The sequence below is a fragment of the Bombina bombina genome, chromosome 10, assembly GCF_027579735.1.
Source record: "Bombina bombina isolate aBomBom1 chromosome 10, aBomBom1.pri, whole genome shotgun sequence".
Taxonomy (NCBI): Eukaryota; Metazoa; Chordata; class Amphibia; order Anura; family Bombinatoridae; genus Bombina; species Bombina bombina.
The window spans coordinates 8,988,041-9,009,215 of record NC_069508.1 but is presented as its reverse complement, the minus strand read 5'-3'; the positions used below and the strand labels follow the sequence as shown (position 1 = coordinate 9,009,215).

General features: G+C 39.2%; 1 protein-coding gene across 2 annotated transcripts in view; it reads right to left on the bottom strand.

Moving 5' to 3' along the window:
- Positions 1-259: 259 nt before the first annotated feature.
- Positions 260-21,175, bottom strand: part of LOC128641202 (pancreatic alpha-amylase) — a 43,056-nt gene continuing 22,140 nt past the window's right edge. For both annotated transcript variants that reach the window (XM_053693769.1, XM_053693770.1), the window contains exons 2-11: positions 11,541-11,756; positions 9,760-9,906; positions 9,317-9,514; positions 8,665-8,895; positions 2,384-2,517; positions 1,843-1,965; positions 1,414-1,513; positions 1,186-1,307; positions 713-838; positions 260-624 (exon numbers count right to left, since the gene is read on the bottom strand). In XM_053693769.1, coding sequence (XP_053549744.1) covers positions 435-624; positions 713-838; positions 1,186-1,307; positions 1,414-1,513; positions 1,843-1,965; positions 2,384-2,517; positions 8,665-8,895; positions 9,317-9,514; positions 9,760-9,906; positions 11,541-11,708 — 1,539 coding nt within the window. In that variant the 5' untranslated portion in view covers positions 11,709-11,756 and the 3' untranslated portion in view covers positions 260-434. The remainder of the gene's footprint in view (positions 625-712; positions 839-1,185; positions 1,308-1,413; positions 1,514-1,842; positions 1,966-2,383; positions 2,518-8,664; positions 8,896-9,316; positions 9,515-9,759; positions 9,907-11,540; positions 11,757-21,175) is intronic.

The following is a 21,175-nucleotide window of genomic DNA, read 5'->3' as shown; positions in this document are numbered from 1 at the left end:
CTTGTGTTTAGGATGAGAAAACTCCCATTTAAACTGCCCTTTCTGGATATGGACTTTGTATCAGTATATAAATGCCACCAATATATTTCAAAATCATTGTGTATTCCACTTGTCCAACACACTGAGTTGTAAAATCTTGTCAGTACTGACTCTTAAATCTAATATACCCCAGCTTTCAAGCATCTGTTTTATTAAGTGGACTTTAGTCTATTGTAAAACAGGTTGATATATACAAAAAACTGTAAAAAAAAAAAAAAACTAGCTTACTCAATCATCAGTTTATTAGCAAAATATATTGATATAAACAAGTCAGACAAAGACTGTTTCCTGATCTTGGCACATGAGTGGGCATAACATTATCTGTAATATAAACAACTTTTCATGGTATATGAAGAGACAATTTATACAAGAAGTTTCTACAGCTGTTTGTGTATTTATAATCTGGCATCTACATGAATTGCAGCAAATGGATCCTCATCTGTGTTATTTATTTGGAAGCGGGCATAACCATTGCTTGCTACGCTGATCTGTCTGCCAGTGCAACGAGAACCCTCTTTTTGCCCTGAGATGACATCACAGTAGGTACCAGCTGGGAGTCCAGTATACAAATTGACATCCATGTACCTAAAACACAATTAGGACAGTTGCTCAAAATTCCTGCAATACAAAAACATATTTAAAGGCATAGGACATACAAGACAACTTAGCTTACCAGTCCTCATTGTTAAAGACAATGAAACCTCTGTTTCCGCGACCAAAGGCAACTTGATTGCCTCCATTGTCCCACCAGTTAGAGAAGGGTTGACCATCTACAACATTACGGAAGATGACCATGTTCCTATGGATTCAGTATACATAGAGTTAATAGGTGCAAAATGTCACCATGTATGATGACAAAAGTTCATATGCCTAACTGTGATTACTCCAACTACTTGATGCTAATGCTACAACCCAAAAAAAAAACCCTCAGACAATATATATGGTAACTGGTGAAGTTAGCTCAGATAACTTCAGGAGAAAATTCAAATTTGCAACTCTTGGAAGGATCTACCTTAGCATAAATCCAAAAGCGTCTCCTTTCAATTTCAAGAACTACCTTGCACAAACAGAAGTGTGTTGTACTTTTATAAAACATTTACCTAATGTTAAAGTTTGAGTAGCAAATTTGCCATCATTTTCACTCACTTGATTTGACGCCACCTATGCTCGCACACCCAATTGTCTCCACAGGTTGTGTCAGGGTTAATAGGAACGGTCTTTATAGACCCATCAGAATTAGTGGGAGGACCAATCCAGTCATTCACATCCTTAAAATGAAAAAAACAACTTTTCATTCTCCTGCATATTTTATAATAATCGATTTTTCTGCACAGAGAGAGGCTGGGAGCAAGAGGCATTTAGAGAGAATCTTACTTTTCCATTCACAAAGTTTCTAGGCCATCTAAAACTGGACATGACACGTGTGAAGCCGTAGGGATGCGCCAACATGAAGCCAATTCCCATCTTGTACAAACTGCGGAGAGACAAAAAGACACATAAGTATGGTGAGGAGGTTCTACCAACTGCATTATGGACTTAAGGATGGAGCAGTTTCTGTGCAAAATAAAATAAACATATATACATCTCACTAAAAACAAATTATGTTTCCCAAATGTATAACGTTCAAAAGTATTTGAAGCTCCATTTAAAAAAATAAATAAATGTAATGCGTAATAAATAACAAGAATTTAATGTCTCTTTAAAGCTTATAGAATATGTCAAATAATGAAGATCAATACTGTTGCAGATCTTTAGGGAAGCACTTGTATACACAACATACAGGGGCAGGGTTGTACCCCTTACCGAGCATCCCAGAAGGTGAGGATTGCGGAACCTCCTGCGCCGTGACCTCTCTGGTTATCGTGATTGTCTACAAACACCAAGGCTCTGTCATTTGGCATGAAGCCCCAGCCTTCTCCCCAGTTCCTAGAGGGACAAAAGTTACGTAAATATAGAGCCTGAACACTTGCAACTTCATATTTCCATCCTCTGATAGAGAACTTAAATCTTCTATAATGTGAGCAGTGCAACTCTATGAGGAATCAATGGAGCATTAAGAATGTGCAAATCTTAGAAAATAGATTATTGTTACATTTTTTATAAGACCTTCAGATTTGATGGAAACAGTCTAACCCAGGTGTGTCCAACGTAAGGGGGCTACATTTTTATCACTTAAAGAACCAGTATATTTTTTAATCAAATCTTTTTAATTAAAAATCTTCCAGCATCAGGTGGCACAAACTTGCCTATCCCTGTTCCCCCTGGCCATATTTTGCCTCTGTGCCCCCTGACCTTAACCTATCCCTGTGTGCTCCTGACTTCAGCATGTAACTTTGTATCATACTTGAGATAAGACAACTTCTCCCCATTCCACTTGCGGATGACTGTACCAAGCTTGGCACCATATTTAAATTCAGTCACACGTCCAATGGAGAAATATTGACTAGCTGAAATTGCTTCACCTCCAAGATCAATGACCTAGAACCAAATAACCACAATAAGTTAATTGCAAACATCCAAAAACAATATAGTACATTATAACAGGCTCCCAAAACTTCCCCTAGATTACATTAATCACATGAGATAGTGTAAGATAGAGGATGTGAGAGACTGTGATAGAGTGTATGTGTGTGAGAGACTGTGTTAGAGTGTATGTGTGTGATAGAGAGTATGCGAAAGACTGTGTTAGAGTGTATTTGCGTGTTAGAGAGTATGAGAGAGACTGTGTTAGAGTGATATAGTAAAAAAAAGGGAGTATGAGAGAATGTATTATAGAGTGTATGTGGATGAGATAGTAAGAGAGTATGAGAAAGACTGTGTTAGAGTGTATTTGCGTGATAGAGAGTATAAGAGAGTCTGTGATAGAGTATATGTGCATGATGAGAGAGACTGTGTTTAGAGTGTATGTGAGTGATAAAGAGTATGCGAAAGACTATGTTTAGAGTGTATGTGCATGAAAGAGAGTATGAGAGAGACTGTGATAGAGTGCATGTGTGTGATAGAGAGTATGAGAGAGACTGTGATAGAATGTATGTGTGTGATAGAGAGTGTGAGAGAGATTGTGATAGAGTGTATGTGCATGATAGAGAGTATGAGAGAGACTGTGATAGAGTGTATGTGTGTGATAGAGAGTATGAGAGAGACTGTGATAGAGTGTATGTGTGTGATAGAGAGTGTGAGAGTCTGTGATAGAGTGTATGTGTGTGAGAGAGAGTGTGAGAGAGTCTGTGATAGAGTGTATGTGTGTGATAGAGAGTATAAGAGAGTCTGTGATAGAGTGTATGTGTGTGATAGAGGGTATGAAAGAGACTGTGATAGAGTATATGTGTGTGATAGACTAGTAGACTAGTATTATGTACTGTATATTAGGTGTAACCCATAGCAGAGTGATATAACCTAATATACTGTACAATACTAGTGTAATCCATGGCCAGCCAAATCTACCAAATAAATCCGAATAAATCCAAACTAATTCAGATTTATTCGGTAGGTTCGGCACTAGCACTATTTTAATTCGGAAATTCGAATCGATCCGAATCCCCGAATTTACTGAATTCGGACGAATTTCCGAATCGATCCGAAATGAATCGCACATATCTAGAGTGAATGTGCATGTGAGAGTATAAGAGAGACTGTGTTAGAGTGTATGTGCATGTGAGAGTATGAGAGACTGTGTTAGAGTGTATGTGCATGTGAGAGTATAAGAGAGACTGTGTTAGAGTGTATGTGCATGTGAGAGTATAAGAAGACTTTGTTAGAGTGTATGTGCATGTGAGAGTATAAGAGAGACTGTGTTAGAGTGTATGTGCATGTGAGAGTATAAGAGAGACTGTGTTAGAGTGTATGTGCATGTGAGAGTATAAGAGAGACTGTGTTAGAGTGTATGTGCATGTGAGAGTATAAGAGAGACTGTGTTAGAGTGTATGTGCGTGTGAGAGTATAAGAGAGACTGTGTTAGAGTGTATGTGCATGTGAGAGTATAAGAGAGACTGTGTTAGAGTGTATGTGCATGTGAGAGTATAAGAGAGACTGTGTTAGAGTGTATGTGCATGTGAGAGTATGAGAAAGACTTTGTTAGAGTGTATTTGCATGTGAGCAGGCCCGGACTGACCATAGGGCATACCGGGCAATCGCCCGGTGGGTCGCCGGGTACCTTAGCCCCGCCCACTGACTTAGACAGTGCTGCAGTACTTGTTGTTGCTGTGCTGTGGTGCCCCAGTGTTCCCGCGCTAAAATGCAGTAAAGGTAAAGGCTTATGTATTTTATTTATGGGGTCTGATCCCGCTATGTAACTAATACAACTACTCTGCTGTATATTTAGCTAGATTACTACTTAGTTTGTTTCCGGTGGTGGCCCAGTGTGTTGTCACTTAGGCTGCATCTGCTGTCTTCTTGTTCTTCCCTCTCCCCCTGCCTTGAGACTAAAGTTACAGCCTTACAGTAATAATAATGATAACGACCACGCTACAGTGTGCACTCAGGAACTTCCTAAACAGAGCTATCTATGCATTATATACCGCACGGTTATCATTATTATTATTGTAAGGCTGTAACTTTAGTCTCAAGGCAGGGGGAGAGGGAAGACCAAGCTGTCGGCTGATGCAGCCTATTAGTGACTGTCACTGTAACATAAAGCAGCTGCACGTAACTGGCTTCCTCCCCCAGTCACCCTTCAGTAGCTTGTCTTCCCTCCCGCACTGCTAAAACTGAGAGGCAGAGGAATCTAAGCTTTATGCGGTGCAATTTAGCTCTGTGTGCAGCCTTTAAACAGAAGCTAAATTGCACAGCATAAAGCTTACTATGTGAATCTGTGTGCTTTCTATGTAGCAATAACGATCTCTGCAGAGTGCAGACTAATAAATTCCAGCTAGGGGTTAGAGTCCTTATTGACTGCCTTGCCTGGGTTACTATTCAGGAACAAAATAGTTTGCAGTGGCAAAACCATTTCCCTATGGAAATTTGTCAAAACTTTCTGCCTCATGTTTTGCAGATTACCATGATAAAAGTTGAAAATGATGTCTATAGTGCATCATGCTATAATAAGAAGAAATAGATGTATATTGCAAAAAGGTTTTAAGAGGGGTTTATAAAAGTATTTCAGGGTAAACATGTTTTAGAATTTGCTACAGAGTAATGTGTGAGTACTCTGTATCTCTCCCCCCCCCCTCTCTGTCTCTCTCTCCCTCCCTCTCAGTCTCTCTCTCCCCTATCTGTCTCTCTCTCCCCCCTCTCTCTCCCCCCTCTCTCTCTCCCCCTTGCTGTCTCTCTCTCCCCCCTCTCTGTATCTCTTCCCCCTCTCTGTATCTCTCCCCCTCTCTATATGTCTCTCTCCCCCTCTCTGTTGCTCTGTGTGTGTGTGTCTCTCTCTCTCCCCCCTCTATCTCTCTGTGTGTGTGTGTCTCTCTCTCTCCCCCTCTCTCTCTCACTCCTCTCTCTATGTCTCTGTATCTCTCTCCCCTCTGTCTCTCTCTTTCTCGTCCCCTCTCTGTCTCTCTCTGTCTGTCTCTCTTTCTCCCCTCTCTCTCTCTCCCCTCTCTATGTCTCTCTCTCTCCCCCCTCTCTGTATGTCTGTCTTTCTTGTGAGTATTTTTGTGTTGTGTACATGCATATGCTTGTGTATATGTGTGGTGTGCATGCTTATAAGCGTATCTATGTTTGGTGTGTGTGCTTATGAGTGTATCTATGTGGGTGTGCGTGCATATCAGTGTGTGTATGTGGGCAGTTATATAAAAAACTGGGCGAAGAGTGGGCTGCTTTGCTTTAAAATGACTGGGCCTATTTTTGGTCCCAATCCGGCCCTGCATGTGAGAGTATAAGAAAGACTGTGTTAGAGTGAATTTGCGTGGGATAGTGTAAGAGGGAGTATGAGAGAGACTGTTATTGAGTGTATGTGCGTGTGAGAGTATAAGAGAGACTTTGTTAGAGTGTATTTGCATGTGAGAGTATGAGAGAGGCTGTGTTAGAGTGTATGTGTGAGTGAGAGTATAAGAAAGACTGTGTTAGAGTGTATGTGGGTGGGATAGTGTAAGTGGGAGTATGAGAGAGACTGTTATAGATTGTATTTGCATGTGAGAGTATGAGAGAGGCTGTGTTAGAGTGTATGTGCGAGTGAGAGTATAAGAAAGACTGTGTTAGAGTGTATGTGCATGTGCGAGTATAAGAAAGACTGTGTTAGAGTGTATTTGCATGTGAGAGTATAAGAAAGACTGTGTTAGAGTGTATTTGCATGTGAGAGTATGAGAGAGGCTGTGTTAGAGTGTATGTGCGAGTGAGAGTATAAGAAAGACTGTGTTAGAGTGTATGTGCATGTGAGAGTATGAAAGAGACTGTGTTAGATTGTATGTGCATGTGAGAGTATGAGAGAGGCTGTGTTATAGTGTATGTGCGAGTGAGAGTATAAGAAAGACTGTGTTAGAGTGTATGTGCATGTGAGAGTATGAGAGAGACTGTGTTAGAGTGTATGTGCATGTGAGAGTATGAGAGAGACTGTGTTAGAGTGTATGTGCGTGTGAGAGTATAAGAGAGACTGTGTTAGAGTGTATGTGCATGTGAGCATATGAGAGAGACTGTGTTAGAGTGTATGTGCGTGTGAGAGTATAAGAGAGACTGTGTTAGAGTGTATATGCATGTGAGAGTATAAAAGAGACTGTTAGAGTGTATGTGCGTGTGAGAGTATAAGAGAGACTGTGTTAGAGTGTATATGCATGTGAGAGTATGAGAGAGGCTGTGTTAGAGTGTATGTGCGAGTGAGAGTATAAGAAAGACTGTGTTAGAGTGTATTTGCATGTGAGAGTATGAGAGAGGCTGTGTCAGAGTGTATGTGCGTGTGAGAGTATGAGAGAGGCTGTGTTAGAGTGTATGTGCGAGTGAGAGTATGAGAGAGACTGTGTCAGAGTGTATGTGCGAGTGAGAGTATAAGAAAGACTGTGTTAGAGTGTATGTGCGTGTGAGAGTATAAGAGAGACTGTGTTAGAGTGTATGTGCATGTGAGAGTATAAGAGAGACTGTGTTAGAGTGTATTTGTATGTGAGAGTATGAGAGAGGCTGTGTTAGAGTGTATTTGCATGTTCGAGTATAAGAAAGACTGTGTTAGAGTGTATTTGCATGTGAGAGTATGAGAGAGGCTGTGTTAGAGTGTATGTGCATGTGAGAGTATAAGAGAGACTGTGTTAGAGTGTATTTGCATGTGCGAGTATAAGAGAGACTGTGTTAGAGTGTATGTGCGAGTATAAGAAAGACTGTTTTAGAGTGTATGTGCGAGTGAGAGTATAAGAAAGACTGTGTTAGAGTGTATGTGCGTGGGATAGTGTAAGAGGGAGTATGAGAGAGACTGTTATTGAATGTATGTGCGTGTGAGAGTATAAGAGAGACTGTGTTAGAGTGTATTTGCATGTGAGAGTATGAGAGAGGCTGTGTTAGAGTGTATGTGCGAGTGAGAGTATAAGAAAGACTGTGTTAGAGTGTATTTGCATGTGAGAGTATGAGAGAGGCTGTGTCAGAGTTTATGTGCGTGTGAGAGTATGAGAGAGGCTGTGTTAGAGTGTATGTGCGAGTGAGAGTATGAGAGAGACTGTGTCAGAGTGTATGTGCGTGTGAGAGTATGAGAGAGGCTGTGTTAGAGTGTATGTGCGAGTGAGAGTATAAGAAAGACTGTGTTAGAGTGTATGTGCGTGTGAGAGTATAAGAGAGACTGTGTTAGAGTGTATGTGCATGTGAGAGTATAAGAGAGACTGTGTTAGAGTGTATTTGTATGTGAGAGTATGAGAGAGGCTGTGTTAGAGTGTATTTGCATGTTCGAGTATAAGAAAGACTGTGTTAGAGTGTATTTGCATGTGAGAGCATGAGAGAGGCTGTGTTAGAGTGTATGTGCATGTGAGAGTATAAGAGAGGCTGTGTTAGAGTGTATTTGCATGTGCGAGTATAAGAAAGACTGTGTTAGAGTGTATGTGCGAGTGAGAGTATAAGAAAGGCTGTGTTAGAGTGTATGTGCGAGTGAGAGTATAAGAAAGACTGTGTTAGAGTGTATGTGCGAGTGAGAGTATAAGAAAGACTGTGTTAGAGTGTATGTGCGAGTGAGAGTATGAGAGAGACTGTGTTAGAGTGTATGTGCCTGGGATAGTGTAAGAGGGAGTATGAGAGAGACTGTTATTGAGTGTATGTGCGTGTGAGAGTATAAGAGAGACTGTGTTAGAGTGTATGTGCGAGTGAGAGTATAAGAAAGACTGTGTTAGAGTGTATGTGCGAGTGAGAGTATAAGAAAGACTGTGTTAGAGTGTATGTGCGTGGGATAGTGTAAGAGGGAGTGTGAGAGAGACTGTTATTGAGTGTATGTGGATGAGAGCGAATAAGAGTGTAAAATAGAAATGGAGAATTTATGGTCAAGTGTTGTTTAATGTTAAACTAGGGGGATGTATGTTTATATTGGAGAAATAAAGAATGAAAGAAAGATTGAAAGAAAGAGAGAACAAAACAACGAACAAACGAACGAAAGAAAAGTGAGAAAAGAAAACACAGATGCTCATTGTTACTGCAGATGCTACTGGTTGTTGTTTTATAATTAGACACAGCATAAAGACCACTTTAAACAACATAGTGTAGATAATGTATTTGGATGAGTGACATCACCTCCTGGAAGATGAAGGGTCGGCTACCACTAGGGAACCACTGTGTGTTCAGGTTATTGAGTTTGCTTGTGATTGCCTGGAGGTCTCCGGGCCACATGTGCTTAGAAGCATCCAGTCTGAACCCGGCCACTCCAATACTGATCAGGTTGTTCATAAAATCAGCAATCTTCCCACGGACATAATCCTTCTCCAGCGCCAAGTCCAGGAGACCCACAAGTTTACAGTCTCTGACCTATGGGGAAACAAACCAGACAGCAACAGCTGAGAGGTAAAACCATAGGTAGCAAAGAACCTGGCTAACATCACAAATTCCTCCTCTCAATTAACATTAAACAAATAAAAAACACCATACTTTGTAGTAATAGACTGCAATAGTTAGACATCCACATTTACTGAGTCCAAAAAAGCCCCAATTAAAGTGTCAGATACTAAAATACCCTGCTACTGTGTCAATTGCTATCACTGCAGATATAAAATATAACAATCTTCATGTAATAGGCAGAATATTGTCCATGCTACTATAGTATATTTAAAGCCCCATGTTTTTAATCAACATTTCTCCAAGTTAGAAACACTTTTTCAGGTTGTGTTATTCAGAATCAGAACACATCTAGAGGTTTTTTTCCTGCAATGAGATTCTAGCATCCGCTTACCTGATATGCATCCCCGTAGTTTTCTATTTCACCACTTCCTGTCTTGCACTTTCCATCATTGAAATCCCAGCCAGTATAGGGGACAGCAGGGAAATCTCTGGACCCTGCATTGAAATAACTTCCACAGGTGGAATGTGTGCCGGACCCTCCTCCCGCTCCGCACATGTGGTTAATTATGGCATCCACATAAATATACACCTGTGAGACAGTGAGAGGGCCAGACAAATGAGAGATGGCAAGGACAGAAAACAGGACACAGAGATGCAATGAGAAAAGATCAAATGAACATAACTTAACAATGGTTCAAAGATATATAAAATGAGTATATACAAATAAAATAATTAATGTAGGCTTTTACATCATACACCTCTGCCTGCAAAAGGTCAGTACCTACACAGTTAACACATAGCCTCCAACAAAAAGATATCATCAATGTAACGTACCCCAACATTGTTACAGCGAGTGACCATGTTCCTGAACTGCTGCTCATTCCCAGAGCGGGTGCAAAGCTTGTAGCTCACTGGCTGGTATCTCTCATACCATGGTCTGTAGGGGTTGGTGACAACAATGTTCTCATTTGGTGGAGAAATCTGAAACAATATATGATTACAACATAAATGGTTGTGCAAATAGTCAGGAGATGTTCTACCAAAACAGGCATGAGACAGTTTCAAGATATTTCTAGATATCCACAACTTAGCAAGAGACTTCATGGATCACATACATTTCTAACAAATACATTATATGTATAGCTCTCCGGACACAGCTTAGATGCACCCTGACTTTCTATCCACTTTTGCCCATCATTTTTACTATTTAAATATATGCTCACTATAGTCAGTTTGTGCACACACTCTGACACACCCACATGCACACACTTACATATATGCACACTCAGACACACGCACACACTTACATACATGCACACTCAGACACATGAACACACTTATATACATGCACACTCATATACACGCGCATGCACACACTTACATACATGCACTCTCAGATACACGCACACACTTACATAAATGCACACTCATACACAGGCACATGCACACACTTACATACATGCACACTCATGCACATGCACACACTTACATACATGCACACTCAGACACACGCACACACTTACATACATGCACACTCAGACACATGCACACACTTACATACATGCACACTGATATACACGCGCATGCACACTCAGATACACGCACACACTTACATAAATGCACACTCATTCACAGGCACATGCACACACTTACATACATGCACACCCCGCACGTGCACACACATACATGCACACTCAGACACACGCACACACTTACATACATGCACAATCAGACACACGCACACACTTACATACATGCACACTCATACACACGCACATGCGAACACTTACATACATGCACACTCAGACACACGCACATGCACACACATACATGCACACTCATACAGATGCACATGCACACACTTACATACATGCACACTCCAACACACGCATATGCCCACACACCCATGTACAAGCTTACATGCACATATACTCCGACACATACACACATGAACATACACTCAGACAAATGAAAAAGCTCACTCACATGCACAAACACACTCAGACACACACACACACACACGTGCACACACTGAGAAAAAGACATATCAAATCCCTAAGAGGAACAGAAGGGACACTATATTATAAGACTCATCTATATAACCTCTCAACATCCTGCTTGTTGCATAAAACAGATTTGAGTTTCCACTAACATTAAAGGGGCAGTCTAGTCAAAATTAAACTTTCATGATTCAGATAGGGCATGTAATTTTAAACAACTTTCCAATTTACTTCTATTATCTAATTTGCTCAATTCTTTAGATATCCTTTGTTGAAGAAATAGCAATATACATGTGTGAGCCAATCACACAAGGCCTCTATATGCAACAACCAATCAGCAGCTACTGAGCATATCTAGATATGCTTTTCAGCAAGTGATATCAAGAGAATGAAGCAAATGAGATAATATAAGTAAATTAGAAATTTGTTTAAAATGACATGCTCTTTCTAAATCACGAAAGAAAAAATTTGGGTTTCATATCCCTTTAAGCCCAGTAAGGATGTTCTTTAGCCCTATATCTAACACTACATTGGTCTATAACAAGCAATAAGGAAGGACAGAGGATGGAGTTATACAGTGAGCTTTCCATTATATATTGTTTTCATTATACTGACCTGGACACCTCCAAATCCATTAGGAGCCAAATATCTCTCACATTCTGCAGCAATATCGTCCCATTTCCATTCAAACAAGTGGACAATAGAGGTGCGACCGGATCTTGTGTTAGGATTGAACTGGGCTGAGCAGAGCCCCAAAGCCACCAGCAGCAGGAGGAGTCTCATCTTGACCACAAAGGCAGCCACTTGCTCCTGGGCCAGTCCTTATAAACCCTGTGTATTAGGTAACACTTTGTGAGTTCAAAGTAACTGCCACCTGATGTTTGTTTGTTGTGATAGAAGAGGACAGGTGTTAGTAGGATGGAAATTCTCACCAGTAGCTTTTTATAGATGTGATATTCTCATTATCAGATAAACATAGCATGTTAAACACAAAGAGAGCAGCAGAAAACAGCAAGTTCTTTAGTGCAAACAAGTCCCACTCACTAAATTCCCACACTCTGCAAAACACTGTTATTTAATATAAACCAGATTACACAGAGCACTGTACAAACAGCCTCAAACACAGGGCAGCTAAGTCAGCTTTAGGGATCTAGATGACACTGACTGGTGTAACCCATCAGCTGTGTGTTTAGTTTACGTGATGTGCACTAATACCCCGACCACAACAGTTATACCTCATATTTGTCTCATATGATTCTCACAAAAAGAGGACAGGGACATGTGCAGGAGATGTACACCCCCTGAGATTACCAGAGGTCAGTGATTGGTAATAACACAAATAGATCACATGGATGGGTTGTGCACCCCCTGAGATCACCAGTGGTCAGTGATTGGTAATAACACAAATAGATCACATGGATGGGTTGTGCACTCCCTGAGATCACCAGAGGTCAGTGATTGGTAATAACACAAATAGATCACATGGATGTATTGTGCACCCCCTGAGATCACCAGAGGTCAGTGATTGGTAATAACACAAATAGATCACATGGATGTATTGTGCACCCCCTGAGATCACCAGAGGTCAGTGATTGGTAATAACACAAATAGATCACATGAATGGGTGGTGCACCCCTTGAGATCACCAGAGGTCAGTGATTGGTAATAACACAAATAAATCACATGGATGGGTTGTGCACCCCCTGAGATCACCAGAGATCAGTGATTGGTAATAAAACTAATAAATCAGATGGATAGGTTGTGCACCCCTGTGATAATTAGAGATCGGTGATTGGTAATAACACAAATAGATCACATGGATAGGTTGTGCACCCCCTGAGATCACCAGAGATCGGTGATTGGTAATAAAACAAATAAATCACATGGATGGGTTGTGCACCCCTGTGATAATTAGAGATCGGTGATTGGTAATAAAACAAATAGATCACGATTGGGTTGTGCACCCCCTGAGATCACCAGAGATCAGTAATTAGAAATAAAATGTATTTCGCACACGGGGAGGGAGCACTAGTGGCACATTCATTTTTTTTTACCATCCGATCGTTAACTTTGCTGAAAGTTAAAAAAAAATATAGTGAGGTGCAATAATGCGCATATTACAAATGGAAAATAAATAACTTTAGGACTTGTGATATCACAGCCGCGTTAACTCCTTCCCGTTGAAGAAATGCCTATTAGTTATCGCTCACACCCTATCCCAACACTGTGCTAGATCAACTGCACTAAAGCTAAAGGTGCGCTAGGAATAGATGTCAGACGTTCTTTTTATTTTTCAATATATATTTCTATATATATCTGAATAATTGTTTTGTAAAACTTATATATACTTTATATTTACATGAATATATATATATATATTACAGGAGGGATATGGGAGATATGTTAGAAGCGCTAATATGTAGAGGTCCTGACAATATATAAATATCGTGATGTCTAAAAATGAATTCATATATAATAATACTATAACCATAAAATATGAATAAAGCACTTATGAAAATGAATAATAATTTAAAATTGACACATTGAATATGTGAAAATCTCACTTATATGCATATATCCTCATACAGCCAGAAATAAAGCAATAACATAATAACAATCTGGATGAAAAATGAATTGAAACTGTATAAAACCAAATAAATGTACACACATATAAACACACTTTAAATGAAAAGAGGAGAGAAAAAGTCCCAATATAAGGAGAGATCCCAATTCGTGTCACAAGGTTGTGAAATAAAAACTATAAATCGTTTGTGTTCCTTTCCCTTCAAACGGTGAGCACTACTCCAGACGAACCCCTTAGGGTATATACTCACAGGAACTACCCTCAATCACTATGAGGTAAGATACAGGTGTTAGTCCTCTATACTGCTCTTTGCCTGTATTCAGTCAGTGTCACTTTTCTCACATAGATGTCCTGGAAGGCTCGTGCAATGCAGATGGTATGTAAAAGACAAAAGTAGTGCAATATTGTCTAACACCAATTTATTGTAGCATAAATTTACAAGGCAAGCGTTTACACTCACATTTGCAAACCTCAATGATATGAGGTAACTAAAAGCATGACATACATCAATGGATATACAGATGAATGAATCAATAAGGTGGTCTCAAAGTAATATTCTATCAAGCCTATGAGGATATATGCATTTAAGTGAGAGTTTCACATATTCAGTGTGTCAATTTTATATTATTATTCATTTTCATAAGGGCTTTATTCATATTTTATGGTTATAGTATTATTATATATGAATTAATATTTAGACATCACAATATTTATATATTGTCAGGACCTCTACATATTAGCGCTTCTAACATAGCTCCCATATCCCTCCTGTAATTCATTTTTATTTTAGAAATATTTGGAAAAGATATTTCGCCCACTTGGGGGACTGTGTTTTCAGCAGCTTTTATTAGGGTGTCCATATCCCTATACATCATTTTATTGTTCTACTATTGTAACTTATTGCATGTTTGGTTGACCTTTTTACTGTGCGCTTCACTAGATCCAGAGCTTATACCTCTACTGGTTAGTGGTATATTTTATCCTTCTTTAATATATAAATAAATAGCATTTAGTCCCAATTTGAATCCGCCCACCAGGAGACAGACACTTGTTAAATATAGGCACAAAAAATTAAGTGACAAGCCAGGATTTTCATCCACTCTGAGTTGATGAAAATCCTGTCTTATCACTTAATTTTTTGTGCCTATATATACAGTACATATATATATATATAAAAAACATAATTTATGTAAAAAGTTACCTGATAAATTAATTTCCTTCATATTGGCAAGAGTCCATGAGCTAGTGACGTATGGGATATACAATTCTACCAGGAGGGGCAAAGTTTCCCAAACCTCAAAATGCCTATAAATACACCCCTCACCACACCCACAATTCAGTTTAACGAATAGCCAAGAAGTGGGGTGAAAAAATGAGTAAAACAGCATACAAAAAAAAAAAAGAACTGGAAATAAAATTGTGCTTTTTATACAAAAATCATAACCACCATAAAAAGGGTGGGCGTCATGGACTCTTGCCAATATGAAAGAAATGAATTTATCAGGTAAGTTCTTACATAAATTATGTTTTCTTTCATGTAATTGGCAAGAGTCCATGAGCTAGTGACGTATGGGATAGAAATACCCAAGATGTGGAAGACCACAGAAGAGTCACTAGAAAGGGAGGGATAAAATAAAAACAGCTATTTCCGCTGAAAAAAATTAAATCCACAAAAAAATAAGTCCCACATAAATTTCAAGAAAAAAACTTAAATCCTAAGCAGAAGAATCAAACTGAGACAGCTGCCAGAAGAACTTTTCTACCAAAGACTGCTTCAGAGGAAGCAAATACATCAAAATGGTAAAATGTATGAAAAGAAGACCAAGTTGCTGCTTTGCAAATCTGATCAACTGAAGCTTCATTCTTAAAAGCCCAAGAAGTTGCGACTGATCTAGTAGAATGAGCTGTGATACTCTGAGGCGAAGACTGTCCCGCTTCCAAATACGCCTTGTGAATCAAAAGCTTTAACCAAGATGCCAAAGAAATGGCAGAGGCTTTCTGACCTTTCCTAGGACCAGAAAAAACAGCAAATAGAGGCCTACTTATCAAGCCGTCAACTTACTTGCATTCGCCGGCACCAATATGCTCGCCTCAGACCTGAATACGCTCTCCATATTTAACAAAAAAGCTGTCAAAAAGCTGCGCACCAAGTATGGGGCGATGAGTAGCGGACTCTTGTTAACTAAACAGTCATCGATCTCGCTGCTATTCAGCTTTTTCACAGCTCTATTTATACCCTGTCACTAAACACCGCCATTATAATACCCGGACCCCGCCGCAACTAAATAAAGTTATTAACCTCTATCCCGCTGCTCCCTGACACTGCTGCAAATCTAATAAACTTATTAACCCCTATTCCGCCACTCCCGGAGCCCGCCGCAACTAACTAAATGTATTAACCCCTAAACCTCTGGCCTCCCACATCACTACCACTTGCTAAACCTATTAACCCCTAAACCGCCAGCCCCCCACATCGCCATAAACTAAATTAACCTATTAACCCCTAAACCTAACAAACCGCTAACTTTATATTAAATATTAACTCATCCCTATCTTATAATAAATTTAAACTTACCTTTAGATTTAAATTAAACTATATTAAACTACATTAAACTATATTAAACTAATAATTAATCTACCCTAACTGTTATACTAAATTACATTAAACTATATTAAACTAATAATTAATATACCCTAACTGTTATACTAAAATTACATTAAACTACAAATAAAATTAACTATATTATATATTAAAAATCTTAACCTTACTCAAATAATTTAAATCTACTAATACAAATTACAAAGTTACCAAAAACTAACAACTAAGTTACAAAAAATAACAAACACTAAGTTACAAAAATAAACTCTAAGTTACACAAAATAAAAATAAATTATCAAATATTTAAATTAATTACACCTAATCTAAGAGCCCTATGAAAATAAAAAAGCCCCCCCCCCCCCAGAATAAAAAAAACCCTTAGCCTACAATAGACTACCAATGGCCCTTAAAAGGGCCTTTTGCGGGGCACTGCCCCAAAGAAATCAGCACTTTTACCTGTAAAAAAAAATACAAACACCCCCAACAGTAAAACCCACCACCAACACAACCAACCCCCCAAATAAAAACCTAATCTAAAAAAACCTAAGCTCCCCATTGCCCTGAAAAGGGCATTTGTATGGGCATTGCCCTTAAAAGAAATTAGCTCTTTTTCAAAAGCCCAAACCCTAATCTAAAATTAAAACCCACCCAATAAACCCTTAAAAAAGCCTAACACTAACCCCCGAAGATTCACTTACAGTTTCTGAAGAGCCAACATCCATCCTCAATGAAGCAGCAGAAGTCCTCATTGAATTCTGCAGAAGTCTTCATCCAAGCGGGCCGACATTTTCATCCAACCGAGCAGAAGTCTTCTTCCAGGCGGCATCTTCTATCTTCATCCATTCAGCGCGGAGCGGCTCCTTCTTCAAGACATCCAACGCAGAACATCCTCTTTGTTCGACGTCTTCTTTACAATGAATGTTCCTTCAAATGACGTCATACAAGATGGTGTCCCTTAGATTCCGATTGGCTGATAAAAATCCTATTGGCTGTTGCAATCAGCCAATAGGACTTAGATTTCATCCTATTGGCTGATCCAATCAGCCAATAATATTGAGCTTGCATTCTATTGGCTATTCCAATCAGCCAATAGAATGCAAGCTCAATCCTATTGGCTGATTGAATCAGTCAATAGTATGAAAGCTCAATCCTATTGGCTGATTGCAACAGCCAATAGGATTTTTTCAACCTTAATTCCGATTGGCTGATAGAATTCTATCAGCCAATCGGAATCTAAGGGACGCCATCTTGGATGACATCATTTAAAGGAACATTCATTGCAAAGAAGACATTGAACGAAGAGGATGCTCCACATCGGATTTCTTGAAGAAGGAGACGCTCTGCGCCGGATGGATGAAGATAGAAGATGCTGTCTGGATGAAGACATCTGCCCGGTTGGATGAAGACATCAGCCCACTTGGATGAAGACTTCTGCTGGATTCAATGAGGACTTCTGCCGCTTCATTGAGGATGGATGTCGGCTCTTCAGAAACTGTAAGTGGATCTTCGGTGGTTAGTGTTAGGCTTTTTTAAGGGTTTATTGGGTGGGTTTTAATTTTAGTATTTTATTTGGAGGGTTGGTTGTGTGGGTTGTGGGTTTTACTGTTGGGGGGGTGTTTGTATTTTTATTTACAGGTAAAAGAGCTGATTTCTTTGGGGCAATGCCCCGCAAAAGGCCCTTTTAAGGGCCATTGGTAGTTTATTATAGGCTAGGGGTTTATTTTATTTTGGGGGGGGGGTTATTTTCACAGGACTCTTAGATTAGGTGTAATTAGTTTAAATCTTTGATAATTTTTTTTTTGTAACTTATGGCTAGATTGCAAGTTTTGCATTATGAGTAAAAAAGCAGCATTAAAGCTCATAACACTGCTTTTTTCACTACCGCTGCTATTACAAGTCTTGAAAGGAACAGCTGTCCCGTACACTTTTTTGGCCGTACCGCAAATTAACTTACGCAATTTTCGTAAAGTCTTTTTTCAATGGGACTTCCATTGCGCCGGTATTACAAGATTTTTTTGGGAGGCCAAAAAGTGAGCTGTACAGCCTATCCAGCAAGATTTGTAACGCATTCTAAAGTCAGTAGTTATGAGTTTTACACTACAAAGCTGTAGCATAAAACTCATAACTAAAGTGCTAAAAAGTACACTAACACCCATAAACTACCTATTAACCCCTAAACCGAGGTCCCCCCCCGCATCGCAAACACTAGAATAAACATATTAACCCCTAAGCCGCCGCACTCCCGCATCGTAAACACTAGTTAAATATTATTAACCCCTAATCTGCTGTCCCTAACATCGCAGCCACCTACCTACATTTATTAACCTCTAATCTGCCACCCCCAATGTCGCCGCCACTATACTAAATTTATTAACCCCTAAACCTAAGTCTAACCCTAACCCTAATACCCCCTAACTTAAATATAATTAAAATAAATCTAAATAAAACCTACTATCATTACCTAAATAATTCCTATTTAAAACTAAATACTTACCTATAAAATAAACCCTAAGCTAGCTACAATATAACTAATAGTTATATTGTATCTAGCTTAGGGTTTATTTTTATTTTACAGGCAAGTTTGTATTTATTTTAACTAGGTAGAATAGTTACTAAATAGTTATTAACTATTTACTAACTACCTAACTAAAATAAATTTTACACATTTACCAGTAAAATTAAACCTAACCTGAGTTACACTAACACCTAACATTACACAACAGTTAAATAAATTTCATAAATTAAATACAATTACCTAAATTACAAAAAACCCCCACTAAATTACACAAAATAAGAAACAAATTACAAGATATTTAAACTAATTGCACCTAAACTAATAGCCCTATCAAAATAAAAAAGCCCCCGCCAAAATAAAAAAACCCTAGCCTACAATAAACTACCAATAGCCCTTAAAAGGGCCTTTTGCAGGGCTTTGCCCCCAAAAAATTAGCTCTTTTACCTTTAAAAAAAAATACAAACAACCCGCCAACAGTAAAACCGACCACCCACACAACCAACCCCCAAATAAAACCCTAAATAAAAAAAACTATGCTCCCCATTGCATTGAAAGGGGCATTTGGATGGGCATTGCCCTTAAAAGGACATTTAACTCTATTGCTGCCCAAACCCTAATCTAAAACTAAAACCCACCCAATAAACCCTTAAAAAACCTAACACTAACCCCCGAAGATCCACTTACAGTTTTGAAGACCGGACATCCATCGTCAACGAAGCCGGGAGAAGTCCTCAACGAAGCAGCAAGAAGTCCTCAACGAAGCCGGGAGAAGTCTTCATCCAATCCGGGAGAAGTGGTCCTCCAGACAGGCAGAAGTCTTCATCCAGACGGCATCTTCTATCTTCATCCATCCGGCACGGAGCGGGTCCATCTTCAAGACATCTGGAACGGAGCATCCTCTTCTTACGATGACTCCCGACGAATGAAGGTTCCTTTAAGTGACATCATCCAAGATGGCATCCCTTAGATTCCGATTCGCTGATAGAATTCTATCAGCCAATCGGAATTAAGGTTGAAAAAATCCTATTGGCTGATGCAATCAGCCAATAGAATGCGAGCTCAATCAGCCAATAGGATTGAAGTTCAATCCTATTGGCTGATTGCATCAGCCAATAGGATTTTTCCAACCTTAATTCCGATTGGCTGCTAGAATTCTATCAGCCAATCGGAATCTAAGGGACGCCATCTTGGATGACTTAACTTAAAGGAACCTTCAATCGTCGGGAGTTGTCGTAAGAAGAGGATGCTCCGTGCCAGATGTCTTGAAGATGGACCCGCTCCACGCCAGATGGATGATGGGCATTGCCCGTCTGGGGGACCACTTCTCCCGGCTTGGATGAAGACTTCTCCCAGCTTCGTTGAGGACTTCTTGCCGCTTCGTTGAGGACTTCTCGCGGCTTCGTTGACGATGGATGTCCGGTCTTTAAAACTGTAAGTGGATCTTCGGGGGTTAGTGTTAGGCTTTTTAAGGGTTTATTGGGTGGGTTTTAGTTTTAGATTAGGGTTTGGGCAGCAATAGAGCTAAATGCCCTTTTAAGGTCAATGCCCATCGAAATGCCCTTTTCAGGGCAATGGGGAGCTTAGGTTTTTTTTGTTAGGGTTTTATTTGGGGGGTTGGTTGTGTGAGTGGTCGGTTTTACTGTTGGGGGGTTGTTTGTATTTTTTTTTACAGGTAAAAGAGCAGATTTATTTAGGGCAATGCCCCGCAAAAGGCCCTTTTAAGGGCTATTGGTAGTTTAGTTTAGGCTAAGGTTCTTGTAATTTGTTTTTTATTTTGTGTAATTTAGTGTTTGTTTGTTTTTTGTAATTTAGGTAATTGTATTTAATTTAGTTAATTGTGTTTAATTTAGGTAATTTATTTAATTGTAGTGTAAGGTTACGTGTTAGTGTAAGACAGGTTAAGTTTTATTTTACAGGTAAATTTGTATTTATTTTATCTAGGTAGTTAGTAAATAGTTAATAACTATTTAGTAACTATTCTACCTAGTTAAAATAAATACAAACTTGCCTGTAAAATAAAAATAAACCCTAAGCTAGATACAATGTAACTATTAGTTATATTGCAGCTAGCTTAGGGTTTATTTTACAGGTAAATATTTAGTTTTAAATAGGAATTATTTAGTTATTAATAGTAGGTTTTCTTTAGATTTATTTTAATTATATTTAAGTTAGTGGGTGTTAGGGTTAGGGTTAGACTTAGGTTTAGGGGTTAATAACTTTAGTATAGTTGCGGCTACGTTGGGGGCAGCAGATAGGTGTTAATAAATGTAGGTAGGTAGAGGCGATGTTAGGGGCGGCAGATTAGGGATTAATAATTTTTAACTAGTGTTTGTGATGCGGGAGTGCGGCGGTTTAGGGGTTAATATGTTTATTATAGTGGCGGCGGTGTCCAGAGTGGCAGATTAGGGGTTAATAAGTATAATGTAGGTGTCGGCAATGTTGGGGATGGCAGATTAGGGGTTAATAAGTGTAATATTAGGGGTGTTTAGACTCAGGGTTCATGTTAGGGTGTACAGGTTTGGGAAAGCCTCAGACTCCACCAGCTTGTTTGG